Consider the following 27162-nt stretch of genomic DNA (forward strand, 5'->3'; position numbering starts at 1 on the left):
TTTAGTGAAGCAGCATTTGAAGCTGACTGCAAACTATTCTACTCCGGCAACATACATTGCGCGTAAGAAGATAAGATACGAGAAATTAGGGCTCATACGTAAGCATACAGACAGTCGTTTTTCCGTCGCTCTTTTTGCGAGTGGCGCGGGAGAAGAAATGACAAGTAGTGGTACAGGGTACTCTTCGCCACATGTAGATGTAGACACAGAGTATTTCGTCCACATACATCCCTGCTATTTTCGTAAAATTTCGGTATTGTTGAGAATCTTCCGTCAGAAGCTCCACAGTGAGATTCTTGCGTGTTTCACAATCATTCCGCCGCCTAATGCACTCTCTTATCCAACACAAACAGGGTCGCTTACGTTTTGTTATTTGCAATTAAAAGTACAGCTGCAGCCCGACGCTCTTCCATGGCAATCTGATCCTTCATGCACAGATCTCTCACCTCTCAAAACCCTCTCACCCCGCCACGAACCTCTCCTCTTGCAAGACTGTGCGACACTCCCAGAAAGTACTCGCAAGGAGCTATCAGACAGTAGCTGAGAGCGAAAATTCGTCCCTAGCGTAAACTATACTACGGGTACTATCTGATAGTACCAAACTGTCAGATAGGAAAAAATTCTCCCTGTTTCCCAGCCATTCCTGTCTAGTTGTTTACTTCCATTCCTCCTCGCAAAACACACATAAAGCCGTGAAACAAATTATAGTCAAAATTAATTAATAGCACTGCCAGCCGCAAGGCTTGTTAATCCCTAATCCACCCTGTTGAAGTATGGTCATAACGGTTTTGCCTGTGACGGAGAGTGCTGCATCGCACCCTCAAGAGTCAGTTCTCCATCTGCTGGCAGATTGTGTGATTGCTCGCCTTGCCTGTCTTTTGCTGAGTGTGCTGACCTGTTACGTGTTATCTGTGTTGCATCAGATCACGGGAACGCCCAGATAGGCTGGGGGGTTCCCCTGGGCGGCAGGCACTGTTCTTAGGGCCGGCTGGTGCAGACAGATCTTCAGTACGAGAGTGGAGCTCCCAAGATGAGGTCGCCAACAGTTGCTATCCTGTTGTGTTTGCTCGTGACCTCACAGGTACAGTATGCGTGCAGTCTGCTCCATCACGCCCTCGTATTTCGTACATACTATTACTAGAATGAAACATGCTCCTATCTTAGCACAAAAAAGGCGAACTTGTCTTGGGCAGAGTTAGGGGTCTAAAAGAAAACATTTCGACTTAGCTGGCAACTTCAAAGCCACTTAAATCATTTTGACATATTGGAGCATTTTTATACGTTAGTATTAGTATCCGTGCCCGTGTAATATAATGCATCGTGTTAAGTGAAATAACACGATACATGATGTCATGGCGTGTAACATGGCACATGCTTTCATGTCATCCGACACGGCATTTGTCATATTGTGCAGTATGACACAACGTATCGTTAGGCTTGCATCCCCTCTCTGGGACAGTTCTTATTATAGATATACAGGCAGTCTCGGATACTTCCTGTTGTAGATCTAACCCACTCACTAGAAGCACATAAACTCCTGTCTGTTTCCTCTTAACACACTTCACCATATCCGTAACAGGGGTTGGGTATAACTGAGCTCATTGCGCTGGGGAAGCAGGGTGGACTCTTTAAAGAAGCACCAGTGCGTCAAGATGTTTTGATTTAAATGTCTTTGAAGCTTCCAGATTAATCGCAAAGCTGGTTCCTTTCTTTTACATACCTAACTCTGTCCAGGACATATTCGTCTTCTAATGAAAAGAGCGTTTTTCATTCTCTTTTCCAACTTTCACTCTAACGTAATTTTGATGTTAGATCACCATAGTTTGGCAACCGTTGTAGGTTTTCGATGACTCGGGTAACGACTGATCTAGTACAGATTTCTTACTGTCTACCGAATCATGTTGCTTATATCGTGGCAAAGGATAAAGCTTTCACAAAGCAACAGGACGGTCCTGAATTGTATTTGTCTATCTGCTTACGAATATTCAACCGATTCGGACAAGTTTGAAACACAGAAGTTGCGCACGTACAGAATTTCACAATAAATGTCTGTTGCAAATAAAACCCTGATGAAGCTAGAGTTTTGAAAGGGAGTTTTCAGTCCTATCGTAAGAACACATTTTTTATTTATTCGCCGGCTGCTGTGACCGAGCGGTTCTAGGCGCTTCAGTCCCGAACCGCGCTGCTGCTACGGTCTCAGCATCGAATCCTGCCTCGGGCATGGATGTGTGTGATGTCCTTAGGTTAGTTAGGTTTAACTAGTTCTAAGTCTAGGGGACTGATGACCTCAGATGTTAAGTCTCATATGCTTAGGGCCATTTGAACTATTTTAATTTATTCGATTCACTTTAAGTCATTTCCGCGCATTAGGTTAATATAAGAACGAATTTTAAGTGCTACGTTTAGCTCAGTTTTAACCATCGTGTCTCGTCAAATGACAAAGATCTTTTTCGTTTTGACGTTATCCATTTATCTACATTCGTGCAAAGTTTGAACCGATTCGTACAAGTTTATTGTATAAAAATGGCACACTCCAAGACCTCTCAGAAAAATGTGTTTTTTGTATGTCAAATCCAAAGGAAGCAACTTTTTTTCAAACGGTTGAACTTTGTCTTAGAACAAGGTCCGATACATCTGCGGAGCACATTTGAACGATCAGTCTCGCTCCAGTCTGGAATCATTAAAGGATGATTGTTTTTGCACAAACAATGGGAAGCTTCCAACAGGTTCCATCAGCTGAGCATTATTTTCGGCCTGGTTAAAATCTTTTGCAAAAGGAGTTAATCTGATTGCAAAACCTGGCTGTGCACCATCTCCGGTTGTTCGTTCAAACCTTGATTAATATACTGTAACACAGGTACAGTAAGACAGATATTGGAATAGCTATACAAATGACCACTGGTCCGGGCTAAACCAAAAGATTTCCCCCCGTGTTCCTAGCAGAAACAGGAACCGAGCACCCAATCACCCCACCCTCGCAACTCTCCTCCCCCCCTCCATCACACACGTGATCTTTGTTGCAGAGCGGAGGCCTCTAGTTGCAGCTATTGGAAGAGCAGCAGTTGCCGAAACTGAACGAGTTGAGACCAGAAACTAAAGGAATGCGGTGTTTGCCCACTTAGGCTGCCTTTATTTAACCATTGTGTTTTCTCTACATCTACTTCCAGCGTTTTAATCCGTTGTCTACCTGTAATAAGAATCTCACTAAGCCGCCATCATGAAAAAGGAGCAGTTCAGTTGTAATGTTAACTAACGGAAAAAATTTACATAGTAGTCCACTCAACGTGTAGTGTCAAATTTTTGTATATTCGTAGGAGGAAGTGTCATGAAAAACATACTAAAGCTCCCTACCCGGCTAGGGGAGAAGACGTAGCGGGGATGGGCAGCGTTTAAAAATCGGTTTTTTATGTTTTATTTAATGACTCGAACATAGTTGTTTCTGGCAAACATATTTCCCAGTGCAGAATTAAACTGCACTGAAGCGCCAAAGAATCTGGTATAACCGTGCGTATTCAAACATCTACGTACAACGTATAACGACTTGGGCAACATACAGATATGTGAACAGCCAGAATACGGCGCTGCGGTCGGCAACGCCTACACAACAAAACAAGAGTGTGGCGCAGTTGTTAGATCTGTCACTGCTGCTACAATGGCAGGTTAGCAAGATTTAAGTGAGTTTGAACGTGGGGTTATAGTCGGCGCACAAGCGATGGGACACAGCATCTCCGATGTAGCGATAAAGTGGGGACTTTCCTGTATGGCCATTTCAATATGAGGAATCCGTTAAAACATCAACTCTCCGACATTGTTGCGCCCGGAGACAGATCCTGCAAGAATGGGTCCAAAGACAACGGAAGAAAATCGTTCAACGTGACAGACATGCAAGATGTCCCACTCGTTTACCCTTGATGACTGCACGACACGAAGCTGCCTCGCCTGGGCCAGTCAACACCGACATTGGACTGTTGATGGCGGGAAACATGTTGCCTTGTCTGTCGATACTCATTTCAAATTGTATCGAGCGGATTGAAATGTACGAGTATGGAGACAACCTCATGAATCCATGGACCCTGCGTGTCAGCACGAGACTGTTCAAGCTGGTGGAGGCTCTGTAGTGGTGTGGGTCATGTGCAGCTGGAGTGATGTGGGAGCTCTGATACGTGCAGATACGACCCTGACAGGTCACATGCATGTAAGCGTCCTATCTGATTGCTTGCATCCATTCATGTCCACTGCGCATTGCGAAGGACTTGGGCAATTCCATGAGGACAATGCGACACCCCACACTTGCAGAATTGCTACAGTGGCTACAGGAACACTCTTCTGAGTTTAAATACTTCCGCTGCCCACTAAACTCCCCAGATATGATTATTCATATCTGGGATGCCCTTTCAACATATTGTTCAGAGGAGAACTCCAGCCCCACGTACTCTTACGGATGTATTAACAGCCCCATTCGATATCTCTTGAGAAGCCAGTTACAGTGTTATAGCGTTTCTCCATGTGTGTAAGAGAGAGGGGTTTCTATGTGTATGGATTATTATTTTTGTGTGTGTGTGTGTGTGTGTGTGTGTGTGTGTGTGTGTGTGTGTGTGAGAGTGTGTGTGTGTATGTTCCTGGAAGGTTGGGTGAATGAGGGTGTAAGTGTGGGTGTGTCGGTGGTTATTCGGAGGGAGCAGCGCTTCGACATATGCTCCATGGACGCAAACCAGTGCCGCTCAGCAGAGAAAACTCCCAAAAAGGACTCTACATTATAATGCATGTATCCAAACACAGTGGTTACCGTAGTAACTTAGTCACAAAGCTAAACAACAAAATTAAAAGTAAAATAGAAGCAGAAAACACAACAGAACAGACAACAACACATCAGAACCAAACACAAACACTAAAACTCAGCACCATAACAACTACATAGAATAATCAGGAAAATATAAGAGAAAGCACAAGATGGTACACAATGACATACAAACTCACACATAAAATTACCGAAATTTTGAGAAGACAAGGTATAAACATAGCACACGCAGCAAACATTTCTATCCTAAAACACGCCACAAAACTGACAAAAACATAGTTGGATACCAGAAGAAACACACCTGAAGAGCCAAGGTAACTGGTACATGTGCCTAATATCATGTAGGTTCCCCGCAAGAACGCAGAAGTGCCCCAACACGACGTGGCATGTCTGAAGTAGTGCTGTCCGTAAATGCGTAAGAGTACGAGGGCGCGGAGGTCTCTTCTGAACAGCACGTTGCAAGGCAGATATGCTCAATAATGTTCATTTCTGGTGTTCAGCGGAAGTGTTTAAATTTAGAACAGTGTTCCTGGAGCAACTCCGTAGCAATTTTGGGCGTGTAGGTTGTCACATTGTCCTGTCCGTCAGAATGCAAATTGGACATGAATGGATGCAAGTAACCAGACAGGATGCGTACGTACGTGTCAACCGTCAGAGTCGTATCTAGACGCATCAGGGGTGCCATAACACTCCAACTGCTGAGGTCATCGGTCCCTAGGCTTATGGACTACTTAATCTAACTTGAACGAACTTACGCTAAGGACATCACATACACCTATGCCCGAGGGAGGACTCCAACCACCGACGGGAGAAGCTGGCGAACCGTGACAAGACGCCACAGACCGCACGGCTACCACGCGCAGCCCAGGCGAGGCGTAAAGCTTTGTGCCGTGCAGTCATCAGGATTACAGGAGTGGGCCTTTGGCTCCGAAAGCCCATATCGATGATGTTTCGCTCACTGACACTTGTGGATGGCCCAGCAATCTGCGGAAGGGCTACTCTCCCGTCACGCAGAACGATTTTCTTCAGTCGTCATTCACTTTATGTGAAGTGCTAATGATCTGTGTAGCTAAACATGTTGTACACTTCATGCCAGTTAGACGTTTGTTGCATGCCGCCTATTTGTAATTTGGCAGTTTCAATCTCCAGTACCGAAGGCTATATTTATTCACACATTTACCTGAATTAATACTGTCATCACAGGAGATAAGTTATTTGCATATTAATGAATAAGACTAATACAGGGTTTTTTTAAAAAAAAAAGAATGACGTACTTTCAAAACTCGATGTTTATTGATAAAACATACTACAAACATGGAATGAACTGCAAAATACAAAATCTTAAAAAATTAGCTATGGTATTAGAAATACTCTGTGTTCCCACGAGCAGTAGCACGAACAACATCTAGACAATAGTTAAATTCGTCATAAACTTTACACAGTGTATCTGCTTTTACAGAATTTATGGCGGCTGTTATTCTGTTCCATACTTCTTCTGTGTCACGAGATAAAGGGGAGATGAAGACACTTTCTTTCACATATCACCACTAGAAAAAAACGTATGGGGTCATGTCTGGCGATGTCGGAGGCCAAGAATAGGACAGTGTCTTGGAGTCCCGTGTGCCCAGCCCGGCGTTGAGCTATCTTCAAATGCTGCAAAATTCGCTTTTTCCACAACTGCAGGACGACTGTAATGACTTCACTTTCGAACCGGATGGAACTCCTACCACACGCACAACGACGTACGCCAGTTTCTCAATGACACTCTGCCTCAACGCTGGATCGTGCGCAGGGGAACCCGAGACGCTGTCCTGCATTCGTGGATTTCGAGGTCTCCAGACATGACCCAATGCCTCCAGAATGAGATTTCACTCTGCAGCGAAGTGTGCGCTGATATGAAACTTCCTGGCAGATTCAAACTGTATGCAGGAGAGCTTCTGTTAAGTTTGGAAGGTAGGAGACGAGGTACTGGCAGAAGTAAAGCTGTGAGTACGGGGTGTGAGACTTGCTTGAGTTGGTAGAGCACTTGCCCGCGAAAGGCAAAGGTCCCGAGTTCGAGTTTCGGTCCGGCACACAGTTTTAATCTGCCAGGAAGATTCACATCAGCGCCCACCCCGTTGCAGAGTGAAAATCTCATTCTAGAAACATCCCCCAGGCTGTGGCTAAGCCATGTCTCCGCAATATCCTTTCTGTCAGGAGTGCTAGTTCTGTAAGGTTCGCAGGAGAGCTTCTGTGAAGTTTGGAAGGTGGGAGACGAGGTACTAGCAGAAGTAAAGCTGTGAGGACGAGGCCTGAGTCGTGCTTGGGTAGCTCAGTTGGTAGAGCACTTCCCCGAAAAGGCAAAGGTCCAGAGTTCGAGTCTCGGCCCGGCACACAGTTTTAATCAGCCAGGAAGTTTCATGACCCAATGCCAGTTTTTCTTGTGGGTATATGTGGAGGAAAGTGTGTTAATCTCCACTTTACTTTGTGACATAAGTGAACAGGTTAACTGCTGCCATAAGTTCTGTAAAAGCAGATTCATTTTGTAATGTTTATGACGAATTTATATATCGTCTAGATGTTGTTCTTGGAGCTGCTCGTGGACGCACATAGCATTTGTAATATCATATCCAAAATTTTAAGATTTTGTGAGTATTTTACAATCCATCCCATGTTTATAATACATACTGTACTGAGAAGTTAGACAGGTGTCATTTTGTCTTGCTAACAGCCTGTTATCAGGAGAAAGAAAACTGGCGTTCTACGGATCGGAGCGTGGAATGTCAGATCCCTTAATCGGGCAGGTAGGTTAGAAAATTTAAAAAGGGAAATGGATAGGTTAAAGTTAGATATAGTGGGAATTAGTGAAGTTCGGTGGCAGGAGGAACAAGACTTTTGGTCAGGTGATTACAGGGTTATAAATACAAAATCAAATAGGGGTAATGCAGGAGTAGATTTAATAATGAATAAAAAAATAGGAGTGCGGGTTAGCTACTGCAAACAGCATAGTGAACGCATTATTGTGGCCAAGATAGACACAAAGCCCATGCCTACTACAGTAGTACAAGTTTATATGCCAACTAGCTCTGCAGATGATGAAGAAATTGATGAAATGTATGACGAGATAAAAGAAATTATACAGGTAGTGAAGGGAGACGAAAATTTAATAGTCATGGGTGACTGGAATTCGTCAGTAGGAAAAGGGAGAGAAGGAAACATAGTAGGTGAATATGGATTGGGGGAAAGAAATGAAAGAGGAAGCCGCCTGGTAGAATTTTGCACAGAGCACAACTCAATCATAGCTAACACTTGGTTTAAGAATCATGATAGAAGGTTGTATACATGGAAGAACCCTGGAGATACTAAAAGGTATCAGATAGATTATATAATGGTAAGACAGAGATTTAGGAACCAGGTTATAAATTGTAAGACATTTCCAGGGGCAGATGTGGATTCTGACCACAATCTATTGGTTATGAACTGCAGATTGAAACTGAAGAAACTGCAAAAAGGTGGGAATTTAAGGAGATGGGACCTGGATAAACTGAAAGAACCAGAGGTTGTACAGAGTTTCAGGGAGAGCATAAGGGGACAATTGACAGAAATTGGGGAAAGAAATACAGTAGAAGAAGAATGGGTAGCTCTGAGGGATGAAGTAGTGAAGGCAGCAGAAGGTCAAGTAGGTAAAAAGACGAGGGCTAATAGAAATCCTTGGGTAACAGAAGAAATATTGAATTTAATTGATGAAAGGAGAAAATATAAAAATGCAATAAATGAAGCAGGCAAAAAGGAATACAAACGTCTCAAAAATGAGATCGACAGGAAGTGCAAAATGGCTAAGCAGGGATGGCTAGAGGACAAATGCAAGGATGTAGAGGCTTGTCTCACTAGGGGTAAGATAGATACTGCCTACAGGAAAATTAAAGAGACCTTTGGAGAGAAGAGAACCACTTGTATGAATATCAAGAGCTCAGATGGCAACCCAGTTCTAAGCAAAGAAGGGAAGGCAGAAAGGGGGAAGGAGTATATAGAGGGTTTATACAAGGGCGATGTACTTGAGGACAATATTATGGAAATGGAAGAGGATGTAGATGAAGATGAAATGGGAGATAAGATACTGCGTGAAGAGTTTGACAGAGCACTGAAAGACCTGAGTCGAAACAAGGCCCCGGGAGTAGACAACATTCCATTAGAACTACTGATGGCCTTGGGAGAGCCAGTCATGACAAAACTCTACCATCTGGTGAGGAAGATGTATGAGACAGGCGAAATACCCACAGACTTCAAGAAGAATATAATAATTCCAATCCCAAAGAAAGCAGGTGTTGACAGATGTGAAAATTACCGAACTATCAGTTTAATAAGTCACAGCTGCAAAATACTAACGCGAATTCTATACAGACGAATGGAAAAACTGGTAGAAGCGGATCTCGGGGAAGATCAGTTTGGATTCCGTAGAAGTACTGGAACACGTGAGACAATACTAACCTTAAGACTTATCTTGGAAGAAAGATTAAGAAAAGGCAAACCTACGTTTCTAGCATTTGTAGACTTAGAGAAAGCTTTTGACAACGTTAACTGAAATACTCTCTTTCAAATTCTGAAGGTGGCAGGGGTAAAATACAGGGAGCGAAAGGCTATTTACAATTTGTACAGAAACCAGATGGCAGTTATAAGAGTCGAGGGACATGAAAGGGAAGCAGTGGTTGGGAAAGGAGTGAGACAGGGTTGTAGCCTCTCCCCGATGTTATTCAATCTGTATATTGAGCAAGCAGTAAAGGAAACAAAAGAAAAATTCGGAGTAGGTATTAAAATTTATGGAGAAGAAGTAAAAACTTTGAGGTTCGCCGATGACATTGTAATTCTGTCAGAGACAGCAAAGGACTTGGAAGAGCAGTTGAACGGAATAGACAGTGTCTTGAAAGGAGGATATAAGATGAACATCAACAAAAGCAAAACGAGGATAATGGAATGTAGTCAAATTAAATCGGGTGATGCTGAGGGGATTAGATTAGGAAATGAGACACTTAAAGTAGTAAAGGAGTTTTGCTATTTAGGGAGTAAAATAACTATGATGGTCGAAGTAGAGAGGATATAAAATGTAGACTGGCAATGGCAAGGAAAGCGTTTCTGAAGAAGAGAAATTTGTTAACATCGAGTATAGATTTAAGTGGCAGGAAGTCGTTTCTGAAAGTATTTGTATGGAGTGTAGCCATGTATGGAAGAGAATAGAAGCTTTCGAAATGTGGTGCTACAGAAGAATACTGAAGATAAGGTGGGTAGATCACGTAACTAATGAGGAAGTATTGAATAGGATTGGGGAGAAGAGAAGTTTGTGGCACAACTTGACTAGAAGAAGGGATCGGTTGGTAGGACATGTTTTGAGGCATCAAGGGATCACAAATTTAGCATTGGAGGGCAGCGTGGAGGGTAAAAATCGTAGAGGGAGACCAAGAGATCAATACACTAAGCAGATTCTGAAGGATGTATGTTGCGGTAGGTACTGGGAGATGAAGAGGCTTGCACAGGATAGAGTAGCATGGAGAGCTGCATCAAACCAGTCTCAGGACTGAAGACCACAACAACAACAACAGCCTGATGTATGACATACCCTGAGCGCCAAAACATACATGGCCAGTACTCATCACAAGGCTGAATGCTGGCCTTTGCATGCATGTGACACAGTACAAAAGAAAAGCACCCAGGGTGTCCCACAATGAGTTTTACACTGAATTCTAACAACTGGAAAAAGAAAAGAAAAGCTATGAAGTTTTAATATTCATAGGTGACTGCGACATTACTGATGTTTTGCTGCTGAAGGTGTTTATAATGGTCCTCCATCGACAGCAATATAGCACGTGGAACGCTGCGGAACAGATCGACACACACGTATGTTGGTTGCCATTGGAATGGACGCACAGCCAGTCGTAATCGCCTCTCCGATCTCATGCAGCGTATGTGCCATTGTGGTGTGGAGGGTGTCCTTTACTGATTCCCAAAGAAAACCTCATGGCGATCGATCGGGAGATCTTCCTCGTCGTCCTCTCCAGCTCTCAGCCAATGTTCCGTCCAGGAATTGCCGCCTCTCATGATGGCAATGCGGCAGTGCACCGTCTTGTTGGGGGATTTTGTTACATTTGGTGATCAGCCGGTGCAACTCGTTCCTGCTACGTGCTAAGGTTATTTAAGCGTGTCACTGTTCCTTTGAAAGAGAACGTCGGTACAGGTCCTCTGACAGACGTACCACACCACACTGCTTATCTGGGAGGACTAACAGCTCCATATTGCTTGACATGGGGATTATCTCTTGCCCAGTACACACAGTTATGTTGAATGATCGTTCCATTCAATTTAAACGTCACATAATGCCCACTCACCATTGCATTATCGCAAATCCATTCATAAAATTCTAACCGGTTATTCCGGATCGACCTCACCCATCGCTCGAAGCAATCAGGGAATGTATGCTTCTCACTCTGCTTGACTTAAAATGCGGTGAACACTTGATTTGCCTACTCCTAAGCGCAGTAAATGGGTCTCTTTGGGTATCTTGTTCATTCTTGTATAACTATGGACACCCCCCATATTCGTCGCGTAATTCGTTAGTATTCCGCGTGACGCTGCCGTCCTTTCCAATTCTGCCCGTCATCGTCTACGTACTAGTTTCGAACAACACTTTAAAATCCACTACCTTCGCTTCAAGAACAAGATTCCAGTCATCTGTTATTTATCTGTAGTTACTGGCAACTGAAAATAAAAAAACGGTTCAAACGGCTCTGAGCACTATGAGACTTAACATCTATGGTCATCAGTCCCCTAGAACTTAGAACTACTTAAACCTAACTAACCTAAGGACATCACACAACACCCAGCCATCACGAGGCAGAGAAAATCCCTGACCCCGCCGCGAATCGAACCCGGGAACCCGGGCGTGGAAAGCGAGAACGCTACCGCACGACCACGAGATGCGGGCTGAAAATAAAAGAAAGAAAAACAAATCAACTGGCAACACAAACTAGTCACGGGAACACCATAAAATCACAATTTAATCCGCTAATCTTTCACACCCTTTTAGTTATTAAAGTTCAAAGAGTGCAGACCAGTTTGTGGGACACTTTTTATAAGAAGGCAGAGACGAATGGGCTATCATTTTAGCGTCGATACGGGCCACAAATGGCGAAGTCCACTGACTTTCAGAAAGGGCATGCTCCCCTGTTGACCCAACGACATTGTCAATTACGACTGCAGTGGGTACTGGATCAAGTCTGCAGCTTCGCCCCCTTACCTACCCTGCATTTATCGCGAATGCCTCACCCAGCGCAAAGTCCCAAGCGATTGTAAAAATCATATGTGATTCCTGTAGATAAGAAGAGCGAAAGAAGGGATCCGCAAAATCGCAGACCAATATCACTAACATCTGTCTGCTGCAGAAACCTTGAACATATTCTTAGTTGGAATATAAAAAATCTTCTTCAGACCGAGAATCTTATGTCCACGATTTGGCATGGTTTTAGGAAACTCAGCTTGTCGTTTACTCATATGATATACTGCGAATTAGGGGTGAAGCGCAACATGCAGATTCCATGCTATATTTCTAAATTTCCGGAAAGCGTTTGACACGGCGCTCCATTGCACGCTGTTAAAGAAGGTACGAGCATATGGAGCAGGTTCACAGTTCACAGGCGTGTGAGTGGCTTGAAGACTTCTTAAGTTTCAGAGCGCAGTATGTTGTGCCCGACACCGAGCGTTCATCAGAGTCACGGATATCGTCAGGGGTGCTCCAGGAGCGCCGTTACTTTCAATCGTTTGGCGGAATGAGTGGGCAGCAATATGCGGTTATTTGCTGATGATCCTGTGGTGTACGGTAAGCTGTAGTCGTTGAGTGACTGTAGGAGGACACAAGACGACGTAGACAAAATTTCTAGGTGGTGTGATGAATGGCAGCTAGCCCTAAATGCGGAAAAATGTAAGTTAAAGCGGAAGAGTCGGAAAGAGAAACCCGTAATGTTCGGATACAGCTTTAGTAGTGTCCTGCTTCACACAGTCACGTCGTTTAAACATCTGGGCGTGACGTTGCCAAACGACACGGAATGGAATGAACAATGTGAGGATTGTGGTAGACAAGCAAACAGTAGACCTCGCTTTGTTGTGTGAATTTTTGGAAAGCATAGTCCACCTGTAGAGTACACCACTTATAGGACGCTAGTGCGACCTATTCTTCAGTATTGCTCGAGTTTTTGGGATCCATACCAGGTTGGATTAAAGGAAGACATCGAAGGAACTCAGAAGCGGCCTTCTAGATTTGTTGCTGATAGGTTCGAGCAATACGCAAGTGGAAACTGAAATCGGAATCCCTGGAGTGAAGGTGACGTTATTTTCGAGGAACACTATTGAAAAAATTTACAGGCATTTGAAGATGACTGTAGAACGATTCCACTGTCTCCAACATACATTGCACGTAAGGACCACGAAGATAAGACATGAGAGATTAGGGCTCACACGGAGGCATATACAAAGTCGTTTTTCCCTCGCTCTGTTTGCGAGTGGAACAGGAAAGGAAATGACTAGTAGTGGTGTGAGGTACCATCCGCCACGCGTCGTACGGTGGATGCCGGAGTATCTATCTAGATGCAGGTGTAGATGTAGACCGTCGATCTATGGTAACGAGTCGCCTGGTCAGTAGACCCAGGATTCTCTTTAAACAAAGTCGATGGTGTGGCCGGATACACGATTGAGCGAAACACGAATTGCGCGGCGGGCGCAGGCAGATGGGGACAGTACTACGCTGGGCTCCCGGTGCTCCATGGGACCTTAGGAAGCGACTAAAGGCACCACGACAGCTGTGGGTCACGTGAATATTATTGCGACGACGCTTGACGTCTTCCCACGCGGCAGTGACAATATTCAGCAGGTTACTTACCCGTTCCACTAAGCTATAGTCATTTGAGGACGATGCCTTGGCCATCAACTCGTTTGATCTGCCCCAGACGAAACACATCTGTATGGCTAGTGAGTGCCATTTCTGCGCTTACAAACTTCCTGCCCATGAATTACCAATTGGCTGATTTGCGTATAGACGTCAGGTAACATGTAGCTCCGTACACCTACGAAGGACTTTTTGAATCCAAATCACGCACAACTGCTGCTCTATTGCACCCTAAACGTGGACGAACACGCTGCTAAGTAGGTGGTCGTAATGTCCTGTCTTATCAGTGTAGCATGTTGTTGTTGTTGTGGTTTTCAGTCCAAAGATTGCTTTGATGCAGCTCTCCATGCTACTGTACCCTGCACTAGTCTCTTCATCTCAGAATCCTGAATAACTACTGCAACTTATATACTTCTGAATCTGCTTACTGTATTCACCTCTTTGTCTTCGTCTACGATTTTTAAGCCCTCCATGTTCCACAAATTCTTTTCTCTCCAATTCCATTCAGTACCTCTTCACGAGTTACCCGATCTATACATCCAACCTTCAGCATTCTTCTGTAGCACCACACTTCAAAAACTTCTATTGGCTTCTTGACTAAACTGTTCATCGTCCATGTTCACTCCCATACACGGCTAAACTCCATACAAATACTTTCAAAAAGACACTCTAACACATAAATCTGTGTTACATGTTAACGAACTTCTCTTTTTCAGAAATGCTTTTCTTCGCATTGTCAGTGTGCATTTTATATCCTCTTTATTTCGGCCATCATCCGTTATTTTACTGCCCAAATAGAAAAACCTCACCTAGTACTTTAATTGTCTCATTTCCTAATGTAATTCCCTCAGCTTCACCCGAATTAATTCGACTACATTCCACTATCCTTGTTTTGTTTTGTTGATGTTCACCTTATATCGACCTTTAAACACAATGACAATTCCGTTCAACTGCTCCTCCTTTTTATTTGTTCTCCCTGAACTTTCCTTCTTCAAATGTTTCTTTCATTTCCTTGACTACTTGCTTAATGTACATGTTGAACAACATCGAGGATAGGCTACAACCCTATCTCACTCTCTTCTCAAGCACTGCTTCGCTGTCTCTCGACTCTTAAAACCGCCGTCTGGATTCTGCAAAAGTTGTAAAAAACTTTTCGCAGAATTTCAAAGAGAGCATTCCAGTCAACACTGTCAAAAGATTTGTCTAAGTATACAAATGCCCTAAACGTAGGTTTGTCTCCTTACCATACATGTAACTAATGCACCATAGCCAGTAAAGAACGCCTGCACTTAGTAATGAAATCATCTTATCATTTCAGGTTGAGGCGTGGCAGTGGACCCACGTTTTGCAGCTTGTGAACTCCGCTTGCTCTGTCGTTGACAGCCCATGGTGTCACCTTGCCTTGTTCATCACTGACAAGTATCTCACGTATGACGTTGGTGTAGCAGTCATGAAGATTGTGGAAAAACTACAAGAAGGGGGAACGTTGGACTTCAAGGATATCCCTGATGCACTGTTCAGGGCCGTGTGGGCAATAGAAAAAGGACGCCGCAATGTCGAGGTGGTTCACAAATTAAAAACATGAATGGGACAAACAGCATACAAAGAGCAAGAAAGAAGTGAGGAAATTTAATACATGGTGAATAAGTAGATGAATTTCGCGGCCTCTGGCAGGAATTGATCCAGTTATCCAGAACCTGCCAAATTCATCTAATATATTCCCAATATTCATGTCTAACTCACCTCACTTTCGTTCAAAAAGAATATATTTTTTACAAAGGTTCATGTAAGAAAAATGAATGTTACTGTTTTTTTTATAAAAGGTGTATGTAAGAAAATAAAGTTAATAGAATTTATATAAAAGGTGAACGTAAGAAACTAAATAAAATGAATATAGTCATTACCAAAAAGTGCAAAACCTTAGGCGCCATTTGAAGGAAATCTGGAGGGTATTTTTTTCTTGTTGGTACTCCACTTCATTTTTTCACCCTCCAGGCTTTTTGCTGAATGTCGCTGTTGTTCTGTGACTTTGACTGCTTCTCGTCGCCCGCCCAACATCTTCTACTGGCAGCGTCTTGTCATCTATCTACACAATTGATGGAAGAGCTGCTGATGGCAGATGTTGGCATCTTCTTCTTGATGGGCTGCAGTGGTGGACGACGATAACAAATTAGAACAGTATTGGCTGGCCGAACCAATCTATAGCAATTCATCTTTTGCCCCTGCAGGCAAAGCGATAGTGCTGGCAATCTGTATATATAGTTAGTATTCCAGTTTCAATGTACCTTCTAAAACCTCTACTTTTATGAACGAATTTTGATGAAAGTAGGTAATATTTTTCACTTTACTACATTTTGTAAATACAGAACACATAATAAAAATACATAAATGTGAGTGTAATCGTAAATAATAATTTTCAAAAAATAATTATTTACGTTTGAAACGAAACATGTTCCCCTGTTAATTGTTATGGACCTTGTACCATCTACTACCGAAACTTTTGAAACGCCAATTCATTTTAGTAGCTTAGAAGTGAGTCGCTGCACTAGGCTACCAGAATGTCTAAGGAGGTAGCGCGTTTCTGCGGCAGCCATCGCTGATTCCGTCGCTGTCAGTTTGAGTTAGGCACCGCTTGGAGCAGGACCTTATGTAACACACAACTTTCCACAGCTAATTTCTCAGCCAAATATTAAACGATTTTAAAATTCCAAAGCGCTAACATGATGGAGTCAAAAACTGTTTTTACTTGCTGTATCTTTTTTAAAATGTTTCAGATATGTATATAAGCATGAGCTTAACACTTCTATAAATTTTTAAAATTTTTCATTCATTTATGTAGAAATAAAAATTAATAATTAAAATTTTTCAGTAAGTATTCTGTGTTGAGCATCGTATGTGAGATGCTTCTTTCACTACATAACTACATATGCTAAAGTGCCTGCAGGAATTTTATCATTAAAAGTTGCACACAGTTTCATAGTCGTTTTCTATGATGTTACAGTATAATTTCTCTGAGTCATATTAATGACATAAATAAGATAATTCGTTATGAAATTATAGGGGCTAATATCAAGATCTGCTGACAGTTGTGTAACTCGTTTAAAATCCAGAAATGCATCATATGCTTTGAGAAAATTATTTGAGGATTAATATTTCACATCTCCTGTGGAAAAATTTCGTTTCTTCCGTTCTTCAAATATGTATTCTATAGATTAACCTGATCGAATAATGAAGAGTCGACTAACTGATTATTTTTACTATTTGTCTGAAATGTAACAAATACCAAATATGCCATATCAAATTCTACTGAGTTGTAGTAATTCGTGATATCTAGTTCAAAGTTATTCTTAGCACTCAATCCAGCAACTTCTACAGTTTGTAATTGATAAAAAGATATCGGAAGTTTCAGATTTTTCAGAATATTTTCACTTTGTTCTAACTCGTAATCTCGCTCATATTTAACAATTGGTACACGAATTTCCATAGAATCCACAACAATTTTACCTTCTTTTGGAAGAGTGTATTTTATTTCAATACCAGCATCATTATAATTAGACCATCAAACAACAGAACCTCCAGCACTTGGTGACCATAAAAACTTACTGTTAAATCTCCCTCCCACATAATTTCCTTATAATCCTTAAAAAATCCACCATGCTTTCCTAATAGATAAAGAACTTCATTTTCTTGCTCTTTATTTTTTCATTATTTAGAATATGCCCTTCCATACCTATTTTATCAGCAGGAGATGAAGTCAAATGCTTCAAAATAATGAGGAAATAAAAGGATAGTGTATTCTAGATATAATATTATTTCCCTTCTTTACAGTTATAAAATCAAAAAGTTTTGTCACATAATTATCGGTTAATTCTTTATTGGATCTTCCATGATAAGTTGGTTAATCTGTGCCACACTTCCAGTAATACTGAAATTCATCTATAATTGGGCATGATTAGGATGAAGCCATGCATCACCAATTTTTATGTTAGTTTCAGTATTCTTCTCATTCACAAGGAATTAGTAAAACTGATAGCTCTCGATTTTGTTCATGCTTTAGGTGTCACTGATTTATTCAGGAAAAATTGATTAAGACATTTCTGAAACAACTGTTACAGTAGCTCCATTGAAGCTCCATTGAAGTCAATCAGGTTATCATTTTCATCAGTTATAGTTATTTCTAAATTTTGAATTCAATCAAAAATAGGAATATTTACAGGATAATGTGGTTTGTGTATTATTGGTCTACCAAATTTGGCCTTAGGTTTGAATAAAACATTAATATTAATTTCTTGATGAAAATGATCAGTATGCTTTACAAACTTCCTATCAGCCAAATTAAAATTTACATTTATTAATTCAAACAGGATAATTTTTGGAACATCATTAGCAACAGTCTTTTCATTAGCCTCAACACTCTGGTTACTAAAACCAAGCTACTTCCAATACTATCTTTTATATCCAAATACAATTTTGCATCACTCACTATACTAACACTGTTTAAAATTGCATCTGCTTTAATGTGAATATTAGGCTTTTTCGAATGAATAAATTTGGCCAAGTTTTTCAAACTGTACTGACCAGATGGAATTTCTTCTATTTCTCCATTGCAATATAATTATTATTTTTCAATGTAATATTTACAGTTAAAAAAATTGAATAAAAAGCAACCAGTGCAACATTACTAAAGCCGTCTTCCATAAGTACAGTCAATCTCTTTGTGAGAACATATGACTTGTGACTCAGTTGAAATAATCTGCTCATTTACTACTAAAACTTTTATTAAATTAAATGAATATTAATTAGGAACCAAAAATAAGAATTCCTGGAAAGAAATCAAAAAATATACATGGTAAACTTTTACCAAATTCAATTTGATGTGCAGTCATAGGACCAAGTGGTTGTGCTAAAACCACATTAATGATTGACAGTTATATTCTAGCTCCAGGATGGTTGAATAGGAATAAAATTAATCATTTGTATGTCTTCTCTAAGAGTTTACATCAACCAAAATATAAAGAATTTATAAAGAGGTGTGAAAAAATTGAAGATGAACATAAAGAGAAAATTGCTACTTTTATTGAAAATAATTCCATTAGATAAATGCTAAGAAAATTCTGTAGTGTTATTTGATGATTTCATTCTTGAAAATTAGGATATAGTTAGAGAATATTTTATTAGAGGAAGACATAAAGGAATAGACTGTTTTTATTTAGCTTTAACTTACTCAAAAATACCAAAACAATTAGTCAGAGAAAATTTTAATTTATAAAATATCTTTAGACACTATGATACAAATTTAAATCACATTTACCAGGAGTACATTGGAGGCAATTTTATATTTGATGACCTTAAAGAAAAGTGTAGTAAATGTTGGAATTATTAGTTTTTTATGATAGTCATGACTAGAAAACCAAATGAAGGTAAGTTCAGAAATAAAATAACTTAATAAATGTTTAATAATTTTTATCTCTAAGAAATAAACACTTTAAAAATGATATTGCATATCCATTAGATCATGGTGATGCTGTTTTACCAGAATGTATAAATGAATTTAAAAAACGTTTTGATTATATAATAGAATATGAAAAATTAGGAAAAAATTAATGAATAATACACTAATTGTCCTTGGTATATAAGTGATGATAGAGAAGGTTGAGGTACATGTCCTTGTTACTATTTCAATAAGTGTAAAATGAGAATGTGTTGTCTTACTAATTTATATTAACACAAATGAAGATTTCAGTAGCACTAATTAAAAATAAATGTTCAACATAAACATAAAAACATTCAACACAAACGTTGGAAATGTTTAGTTAATGTTTTTTTTTCTTCCTTAATAAATGTTTGCAAAATATGTTCTGGAGGTTGTTAAAAAAGCTAAGCAAAACAGAAAGAAAGCTGAAGAACTCAAATCACAATTCAAGCTTTGAAAAAAAAACAACCAAGAACAGATCATGAAGAATATAAAAAATTTGATAAATCAAATTGGTGATGACTGTTAGCCAAACATAAGAAGACCGACTATATATTCTTCAGAATATTGCCATCTCCTAGGTTCTTCAGATTATTCAGAAACAAGTTCACCTGAGAAAAAAGGTAATGCTTTGATAAGGCAATATGTAGAAATACCAGTTGAATATGTTTGGATGAATGAAGTTAGAGATTTAATCGATAGAGTAGCCATAATTCATGGAGAAGAAATAGCAGGAAACAAAAAAGTTGGTATCGCACAGATGTTAACAAATAAATTCAGTGATTTCATAATCGATAATCTAAAAGGAATATCTTATCTAATCAGATTTTTTAATAAATTCCTCACACATTTTGGAAAAGTGATAAATATGGTAGAGGTTTAAAAGATACATTAATTAACAAATTATCATTTGAAATGCATCTTCCAGGCTATTGATTTTGTGGCCCAGGGACCAAACTAGATGATAAATTAGCTAGAGGAGATCAAGGACTTAATCCATTAGATGAAGCTTGCAGGCAACATGACACTCCTTATGGAAATAATAACGATTTAGAATAAAGACATGAAGGTGATAAAGAACGTCAATTAGCTGCAAAAGAAAGAATGCATGCAAGTGATGCTTCAACTGCTGCAGTTAGAGAAATAATGTATGGAATTAGAAAATTATGAATGGGCTTAGGAGTGGATATCAATGGTTTGGAACTGTGAAAAAATATTAATAAATTTTTAATTTATGTAAATGAATAACTTTTGCCTCGATTATATTTTGCTACCTAGTGGCAAAACTAACCAAAATAAATTACATTTAAGCTGAATAATAATCACTTAAATAGCATTGAACCATTATTAACTGATGCAGAACAGTGTAAGAAAGAGGAAAAAACTGCTGGTAATTTACTCATTACACTAGGTATTCCTGTTGTGAAGAAGCTTATTGAATATCTAACGAAAACGAAAGAAGGAAAAGGACTAACACAACATGAAGGTGGATTTCTTCCATTGCTTTTGGCTGCATTACCATATCTAGCAACTATTGGTTCACTTGCTGCTGGATCTGCAGCAATTGCAAATGCAGTACTAAACAAGGAAAAAGCTAATACAGAATTAGAAGAACAGAAAAGACATAATGAATCAATGGAAAAGAAATCAGGTAGTGGAGTGAAAAAATTCGAAGAAATTATTAATAAATACAATAATCTATTATCAAATTTTGATATTAAGGAATTACTTACACCATTAAAAATGAAAACCCTTTTGTGGCATTTTTATGATTGATGAATTACCAAGTCATCCTAGATAATACAGATCTGGAATAGTTAATTTAGATACATCTCATCATTTTGGTTCTCCATTGGATTTGTTATTATAAGAATAACGATATAAACTTTGTTTTTGATTCATTTTGTGGTAATATACCAAAACAACTCGCTAATTAGCTGGCAAGAAAAGATCTGTACTACAAAGTTGAGGGACTAAAATATTTTGATGAAGTTATTTGTGATTACTTATGTCTGTTTGTTTTTAAACTATTCTGTGATAATTTTGAATTTAATGGCGTTTTGAAGTTAATAAATAGACATTTTTGGAAATAAGACTAATAAGGAGAGCAATGGAAATTAAAAAATGGAGGGTTAGAAAAAATCAAAAGTGAAATTGATCCAAAAAAGAAAGTTAATTTAAACAATATCATAGAGAATTATAAACCATTTTTAAAGTAGCTAAAGGATATATTGATTTTAAAGGTAGAAGAATACTAGATAGAAAAATCCAGTAAATGGTTATGATAAATATGCCATGTGGCTAAGGCCTCTCACCGGGTAGATGATTCACCTGGTGCAAGTCTTTCGAGTTGATGCCACTTCGGCGACATGCGTGTCGATGGGGATGAAATGATGAAAATCAGGACAACACAACAACCAGTCTGGACAGAGAAAATCTCCAACCCAGCCAGAATCGAAGCCACACCATTAGGTATGACATTCTGTCATGCTCACCTCTCAACTACCAGGGGTGAAAAATGGTTATATTGCAGTTGCTAAACAATAAACAGAAAAAGAAAATGTTACAAAACCTGAATATACAAGTATTTTAACACAGTTTAATAATTATGTCACTGCTGCACAGCTTCATGAAAAACTTAATCAGATTCATCAACATAACTATAACACAATAAAAAATTACTTTATCAAAAAGGAAGTGGAAAAAGTTTTTTCAGATTATTTCTGAAAAACAGATTTCACTTCATACTTAGATGAGTTCAGTAAAAAGAGGCACAATTTCGAGTATAAGTGCATTTAAAAAATAGTTGTTATTGGTCGAAATATAAATAAAGATTTTTTTTATGATTGTGATATTACAGTGTTTACGATAATCTTTATGAAATAACTCCTCCTTACCAGTCAATAAGTGTAAACAAATCAAGTTTTCTGACTGTAAGATTGAAAGATTCTGTTATAACTGTTCCAGTTGATGTAGAGATAATTATATTTGGTGAAGTAATTTAATTCTTATTAAATTTGTATTCTATTTAAATGAATGGTCACACTTTTCACTCGGCTCAGAGTGATCACATCTACAGCTTAAAGTGGAAAAAATTTACTAAGACTCCTCACAAACTCACCACTAAAAATGAATGACAGGGGGATTAGATGTCTTTGCACAGTATGTTTAAAAAAATTTGCAGGCAGTGATGGGATAAATATTCGTGAAGAAATCATTAATGAATTACATAAACAATGAGAAAACATTTTAAATGAAGAAATGTAATTTCTCTTAGTATTGATGATCTATAGCAAGCTGATCTAGTAGAGATGGATTCAGGTAATTTAAAAGGAATTTCGAAGACAAATTGAGGATATAAATATTTATTGACTGTTATGGACATCTTTTTCTAAGTTTTCTTGGGCTATCCCAGTTAAACATAAAACAGGCAAGAATGTAGTTGATGCTTTTGAAAAAATATTCAAGTCAAGACAACCAAAAATTTTACAGACAGATAATGGTAACGAATTCTATAGTATTGATTTTCAAGAATTGATGAAGAAATACAAAATTAATCATTATTCAACTTTTAAAGAATTAATTGCATCTGTTGTTGAAAGCTTCAACAACACTGAAAGAAAACATGTGGAAGAAATTTTCTCTTCAAGGAAATAATAAATGAGATGACTTAGTTTTGAAACCAGTTGATGAATACAATAATACAAAACATTCAACTATAAAAATGAATCTAACAGAAGTTAAAGAAAAAAACCTATAAGATAGGAATCACTGTGCCTAATGATAAGGCGAAATTTAAAAAAGGAGATAACCAGACAACTAGTAAACTTAAAGGGGATTTTGAAAACCAAAAATTTTTGAAATTCAAGATGTTATTCATTCCATCCAATCACATATAAATCGAAAGATATTGAAGGTAATTCTTATGAGCAAGTATTACAGAAAACAAAATATCCAGATGTATACCCAGTTGAAAATGTTTTGAAAAATAAAGGATATAAAGTGTATGTTAAATGGTTGGGATTTGATAACTCAAACAACAGTTGGCTAAATAAAGAGAATGTCTTACAGTAATTCTGTCTTAGACTGGCAACTGCCAAAGCAGCCTTAGACTCTTCTCTGATTATGAAATCACTTTACTTTACTTTAAGCCATTTCTTATTTTTTCAAAATCTAATAAAAATATTTGTAATAAATGGCAGCTATCGCAAGCACATCTAAAGTTGACTCATCTACAATTAACTTGTTCGAATTTATCCAGAATAACAATAGTATTGTTTATAACAATAAAGAAGTGTTTGTAATATTTGATAAAGAGAATAATCACTGGTTTAAAGCTAAAGATGTTGCAGAAATTTTAGAATATAAAGACACTGCTAAAACAATTAGAAACATTGTAGATGTTAAAGATAAGACAAAATATGCAGATATTTTGGGGGCCACCTCACAGGTGGATCCAACTTACAATGAAAAACAGACAATACTTGTCAATGAATCTGTTTTATTTTCATTGATTTTAAAGTCTACAAAAGAAGAAGCCAAACAATTTAGAAAATAGGTTACACATGAAGTTTTACCATCAGTCAGAAAATATAGTCAATATAAACTACAATCAACAATTGAAAACTTACAAGAGCAAATTGGAGTTTAACAAATTGATAAAAAAATCGCTGTGTGTTCTGAGGAAAAGAAGAGAATACATTCAAAACTTAAAACAACAAATTAAGGGGAAAGATGAAATAATTAGAGAAATACAGTTACATGTAGTTCCACCAAATAAAGATATTAATTTGAGACATAAGTTTGTTCCTTTAAAGTCGTTTGATAATGAGTGAGAATATGAGTACTATGTTATTAGAACACAAAGAAGAAATTTGCAAAGACAGTTATATGAAATTGTAGATAGGCATCCAAACTGTGAAGAACTGTTAAGGCTTCAGTATAATCCTAACTCCATAAATCTGTATCAACAAACGAAAGAAAATTTGGGGATTGTTTGTAATCTCAACTACTTCAATATTTTGAACAGCTATACACAAGAAGAATTGATTAATGGATAAAGAATATTGGCACAGTCTAAGACTGCTTTAGCTGTCGCTGGTACATAGATAAAAACAGTGTTTGAAGGGGTGAACGATCTGGTCACCCCTAGCTTTTCATAAATATTATGATGATTTTCTCTTGTATGTTTTAGACGTTCTAGTTCTTTGTTCATCATGTTGTATTTCTGGTGAAGAAACTGAATTTGATTTTCAGGTTTTTGCTCGGGAACTCTGAAATTCCATAATAAAGCATAAAAATATCTTTCATAAATGATCATAATCTCCTTTGTCTAAAATTTCCAGGGGTCAAATAATTGACCGCTTGAATATCGTATAAAAATAGTAAAATATCATTATTAATCAACAACAGTACCACATTTATTTTTTATTTCTTTTATGGAGGTGATTGACATCTTATTTTTGTAGATAAATATAGTTCTTTTTTCCATTATAAGTTGGACCACAATAATTCATTGGGTCTAGATATATTCGTTTTTTACAACTCTATTAAATAATTATTTCTAATAAATTGTGAGCCTAATTAGTCTGAACATCAATGAGTTGAAAGCTAGAGCAAAAGAATCAGGACTGTAAAATACAGACCTAATTAATCTTATCAAAATTATTTAATTTCCAAAAGTTTTCATTTACCTGAAAAATTAATGAGAGAATTTCAAGATCAATTAGATTGTGAATGTATTTCTAAATATCAAATTCGTAAGTTATCTGAAAATTTAATGAGAGATTTTCAAGAAAAATTAAATTGGGGAATTTTATCACATACACAAAAAAGTCTGAAGTTTTAAAAGAGAATTCCAAGAGAAATTAAACTGGAATTTAAAAATGAAGTAAATTGGGAAATAATTTTAGACATCAACAGTTATCTGCATCATTCTTAAATAAAATATATAAGCCTTATTAGTTGATTAAACGGTCTGAAGGTTGTGAATATTCTATATACTTAAGCGATAAAAATCATTAATTTATAAAAACAGGCCATAATCATATTTTTTATACTGAATGTATAGACGAATGGTTAAAGGAAGAAGAAGCTTTTCCATATTGCATAAAACGTATTAAAAGGAATGAAAACTAGATGCAGATCTTTTAAATTTTAAATGTATATAATTGAACATACTTCTACTATTGTTGTTTTGAAATTAGTAGAATATAGCAGTTAAATGTTTAATTGATTTTGGTTAGTTGGATATTCCATCAACAACTGAAATAACTCAAGTGAGTGATGATCTATTAAGATTCATTAATGTTATTTCAACTATACTCTGCGACAGCGTTAATGGCCTGTCGCCGTGCTGCGCAGTTTCCAAGGAGTACTGCGTTGTCAACTCGGCGCTGGGCGAATTGACAGAAGCTATGCTACTGTCAGGTTCATGGTGCTCTATTCCCCGTTCCGTGATAAATTTATTAAATGTACCTAATAACTGCGACATACACATAACAGTATGGAATCTCTATTCAATCTTTCCCTGTCATAACTACATTACTAAATACATATTCTCTCACTGCAGAATGGATTCTATAATAAATTGCATTTACAGAAAGATTACGCCTTCCGTTCCTCTTGCTTTATAAATAAAAAGACGAAATAATCAAATCTAAAATACCCACCCCAGTCACCAGGACGAACAGCATTTTAATCTATGTTATATCGTAGACAGAATAGAGAGAGAAGTAAAATAAACAAATTTGTTTGAATGACCATTATCCGCAGCAAGTATATAAATAATCGTTTTTTTAAGTAAACGCCTTTTCTAGCTGCAATCTGTTTTATTAATCCAGATGCGTTCCATATTTTATTTTAAGGCATTATCGGTGGATATCATCTGAAATAGTACACTGTGGCTATATGCCATCAACGTAGATTTAAGAATAGTTCACGCCCTAATTTTTGCATATAATCGTAAGTAATAATTTATTTATGCAAAAATAAGGGCATACACTGTTTTCAAATCTACATGACGGCATATAATAGCTACAGTGTACTACATAAAATGATATCCACCGATGATGCTTTAAAATAAAATTCTAAATGGGTCTGGATTAATAAAACTGATTACAGCTTGAAAAGCCATTTAATTTAAAGAAAACAAGAAGTAAAATAAAATTGTTATTACAGAATAGATATTCCACTGAACTACTTTCTACGGCACAGACAGCTTGAGAAGAAAGTAAATGTTCATGATAATTACAGAGTAAGATTACATTCCATTCACATACCTTTTTACTCGGAGCTTTCATTGTCGCTGCCTTCAGAACTTGAGTTGCTAGATGTGAGAGCTAGACTGACGATTAATGAATCCATTCTTTCGTATCTGACAACTCCTTTCTGGTAATCTTCTTCTTGCAGTTTGTGAGTGTGGCACACACAAGCCTCCCAATCAGCAACGGTGTTTTTCTCTATGGCTTCATGGGAAAGTCTTTCAGTGTCAGCTATTTTATATGTAGCATTTTTGTCTGCCATGTATTTCTTCACCTGCACCCACACCAGTTCAGTGGGGTTATAATGGCAGTGATAAGGAGGTATTCCTATTACTCTGTATCCATATTGCTTAGCTATGAAGTCAATTCCGTAGTTTTTAAGGCTGGTCTCTGACATCTTCACCAATTCCAAAAGCTCTGATCTTGTTTGTGTTTCACTGTGCGTTACGTTATTATTTTGCAACCAAGAAACAATATCACATTTCCTTCTACTTGTAGTGGGAGGCCTGTTGAGAACAGCTTGGATTGTCAATAACAATGACAGAGTCTGGATGCAAATAAGGCAACAGCTGATTTCGAAAATATTCTCGAAATGTTTCTCCATTCGTTTCGGTATGGTAGTCAGATGTGGTTTTTGATTTTGATTTGAAAATAAGTTTGCTTTCAGGCACAAACCCGGTAGCAGCAGAACCAGCATGACATATTATAAGACGCCCTCCTTTTC

General features: G+C 38.1%; 1 protein-coding gene across 1 annotated transcript; it reads left to right on the plus strand.

Moving 5' to 3' along the window:
• Positions 1–1022: 1022 nt before the first annotated feature.
• On the plus strand, positions 1023–15307 carry LOC126106797 (uncharacterized). Its single transcript, XM_049913185.1, has 2 exons — positions 1023–1081; positions 15022–15307. Exons 1-2 carry the CDS (start codon positions 1031–1033, stop codon positions 15286–15288), a joined length of 318 nt encoding a protein of 105 aa, XP_049769142.1. The 5' UTR covers positions 1023–1030; the 3' UTR covers positions 15289–15307.
• Positions 15308–27162: the final 11855 nt, after the last annotated feature.

This window comes from Schistocerca cancellata, chromosome 10 (genome assembly GCF_023864275.1).
Source record: "Schistocerca cancellata isolate TAMUIC-IGC-003103 chromosome 10, iqSchCanc2.1, whole genome shotgun sequence".
In the NCBI taxonomy this organism is placed as follows: domain Eukaryota; kingdom Metazoa; phylum Arthropoda; class Insecta; order Orthoptera; family Acrididae; genus Schistocerca; species Schistocerca cancellata.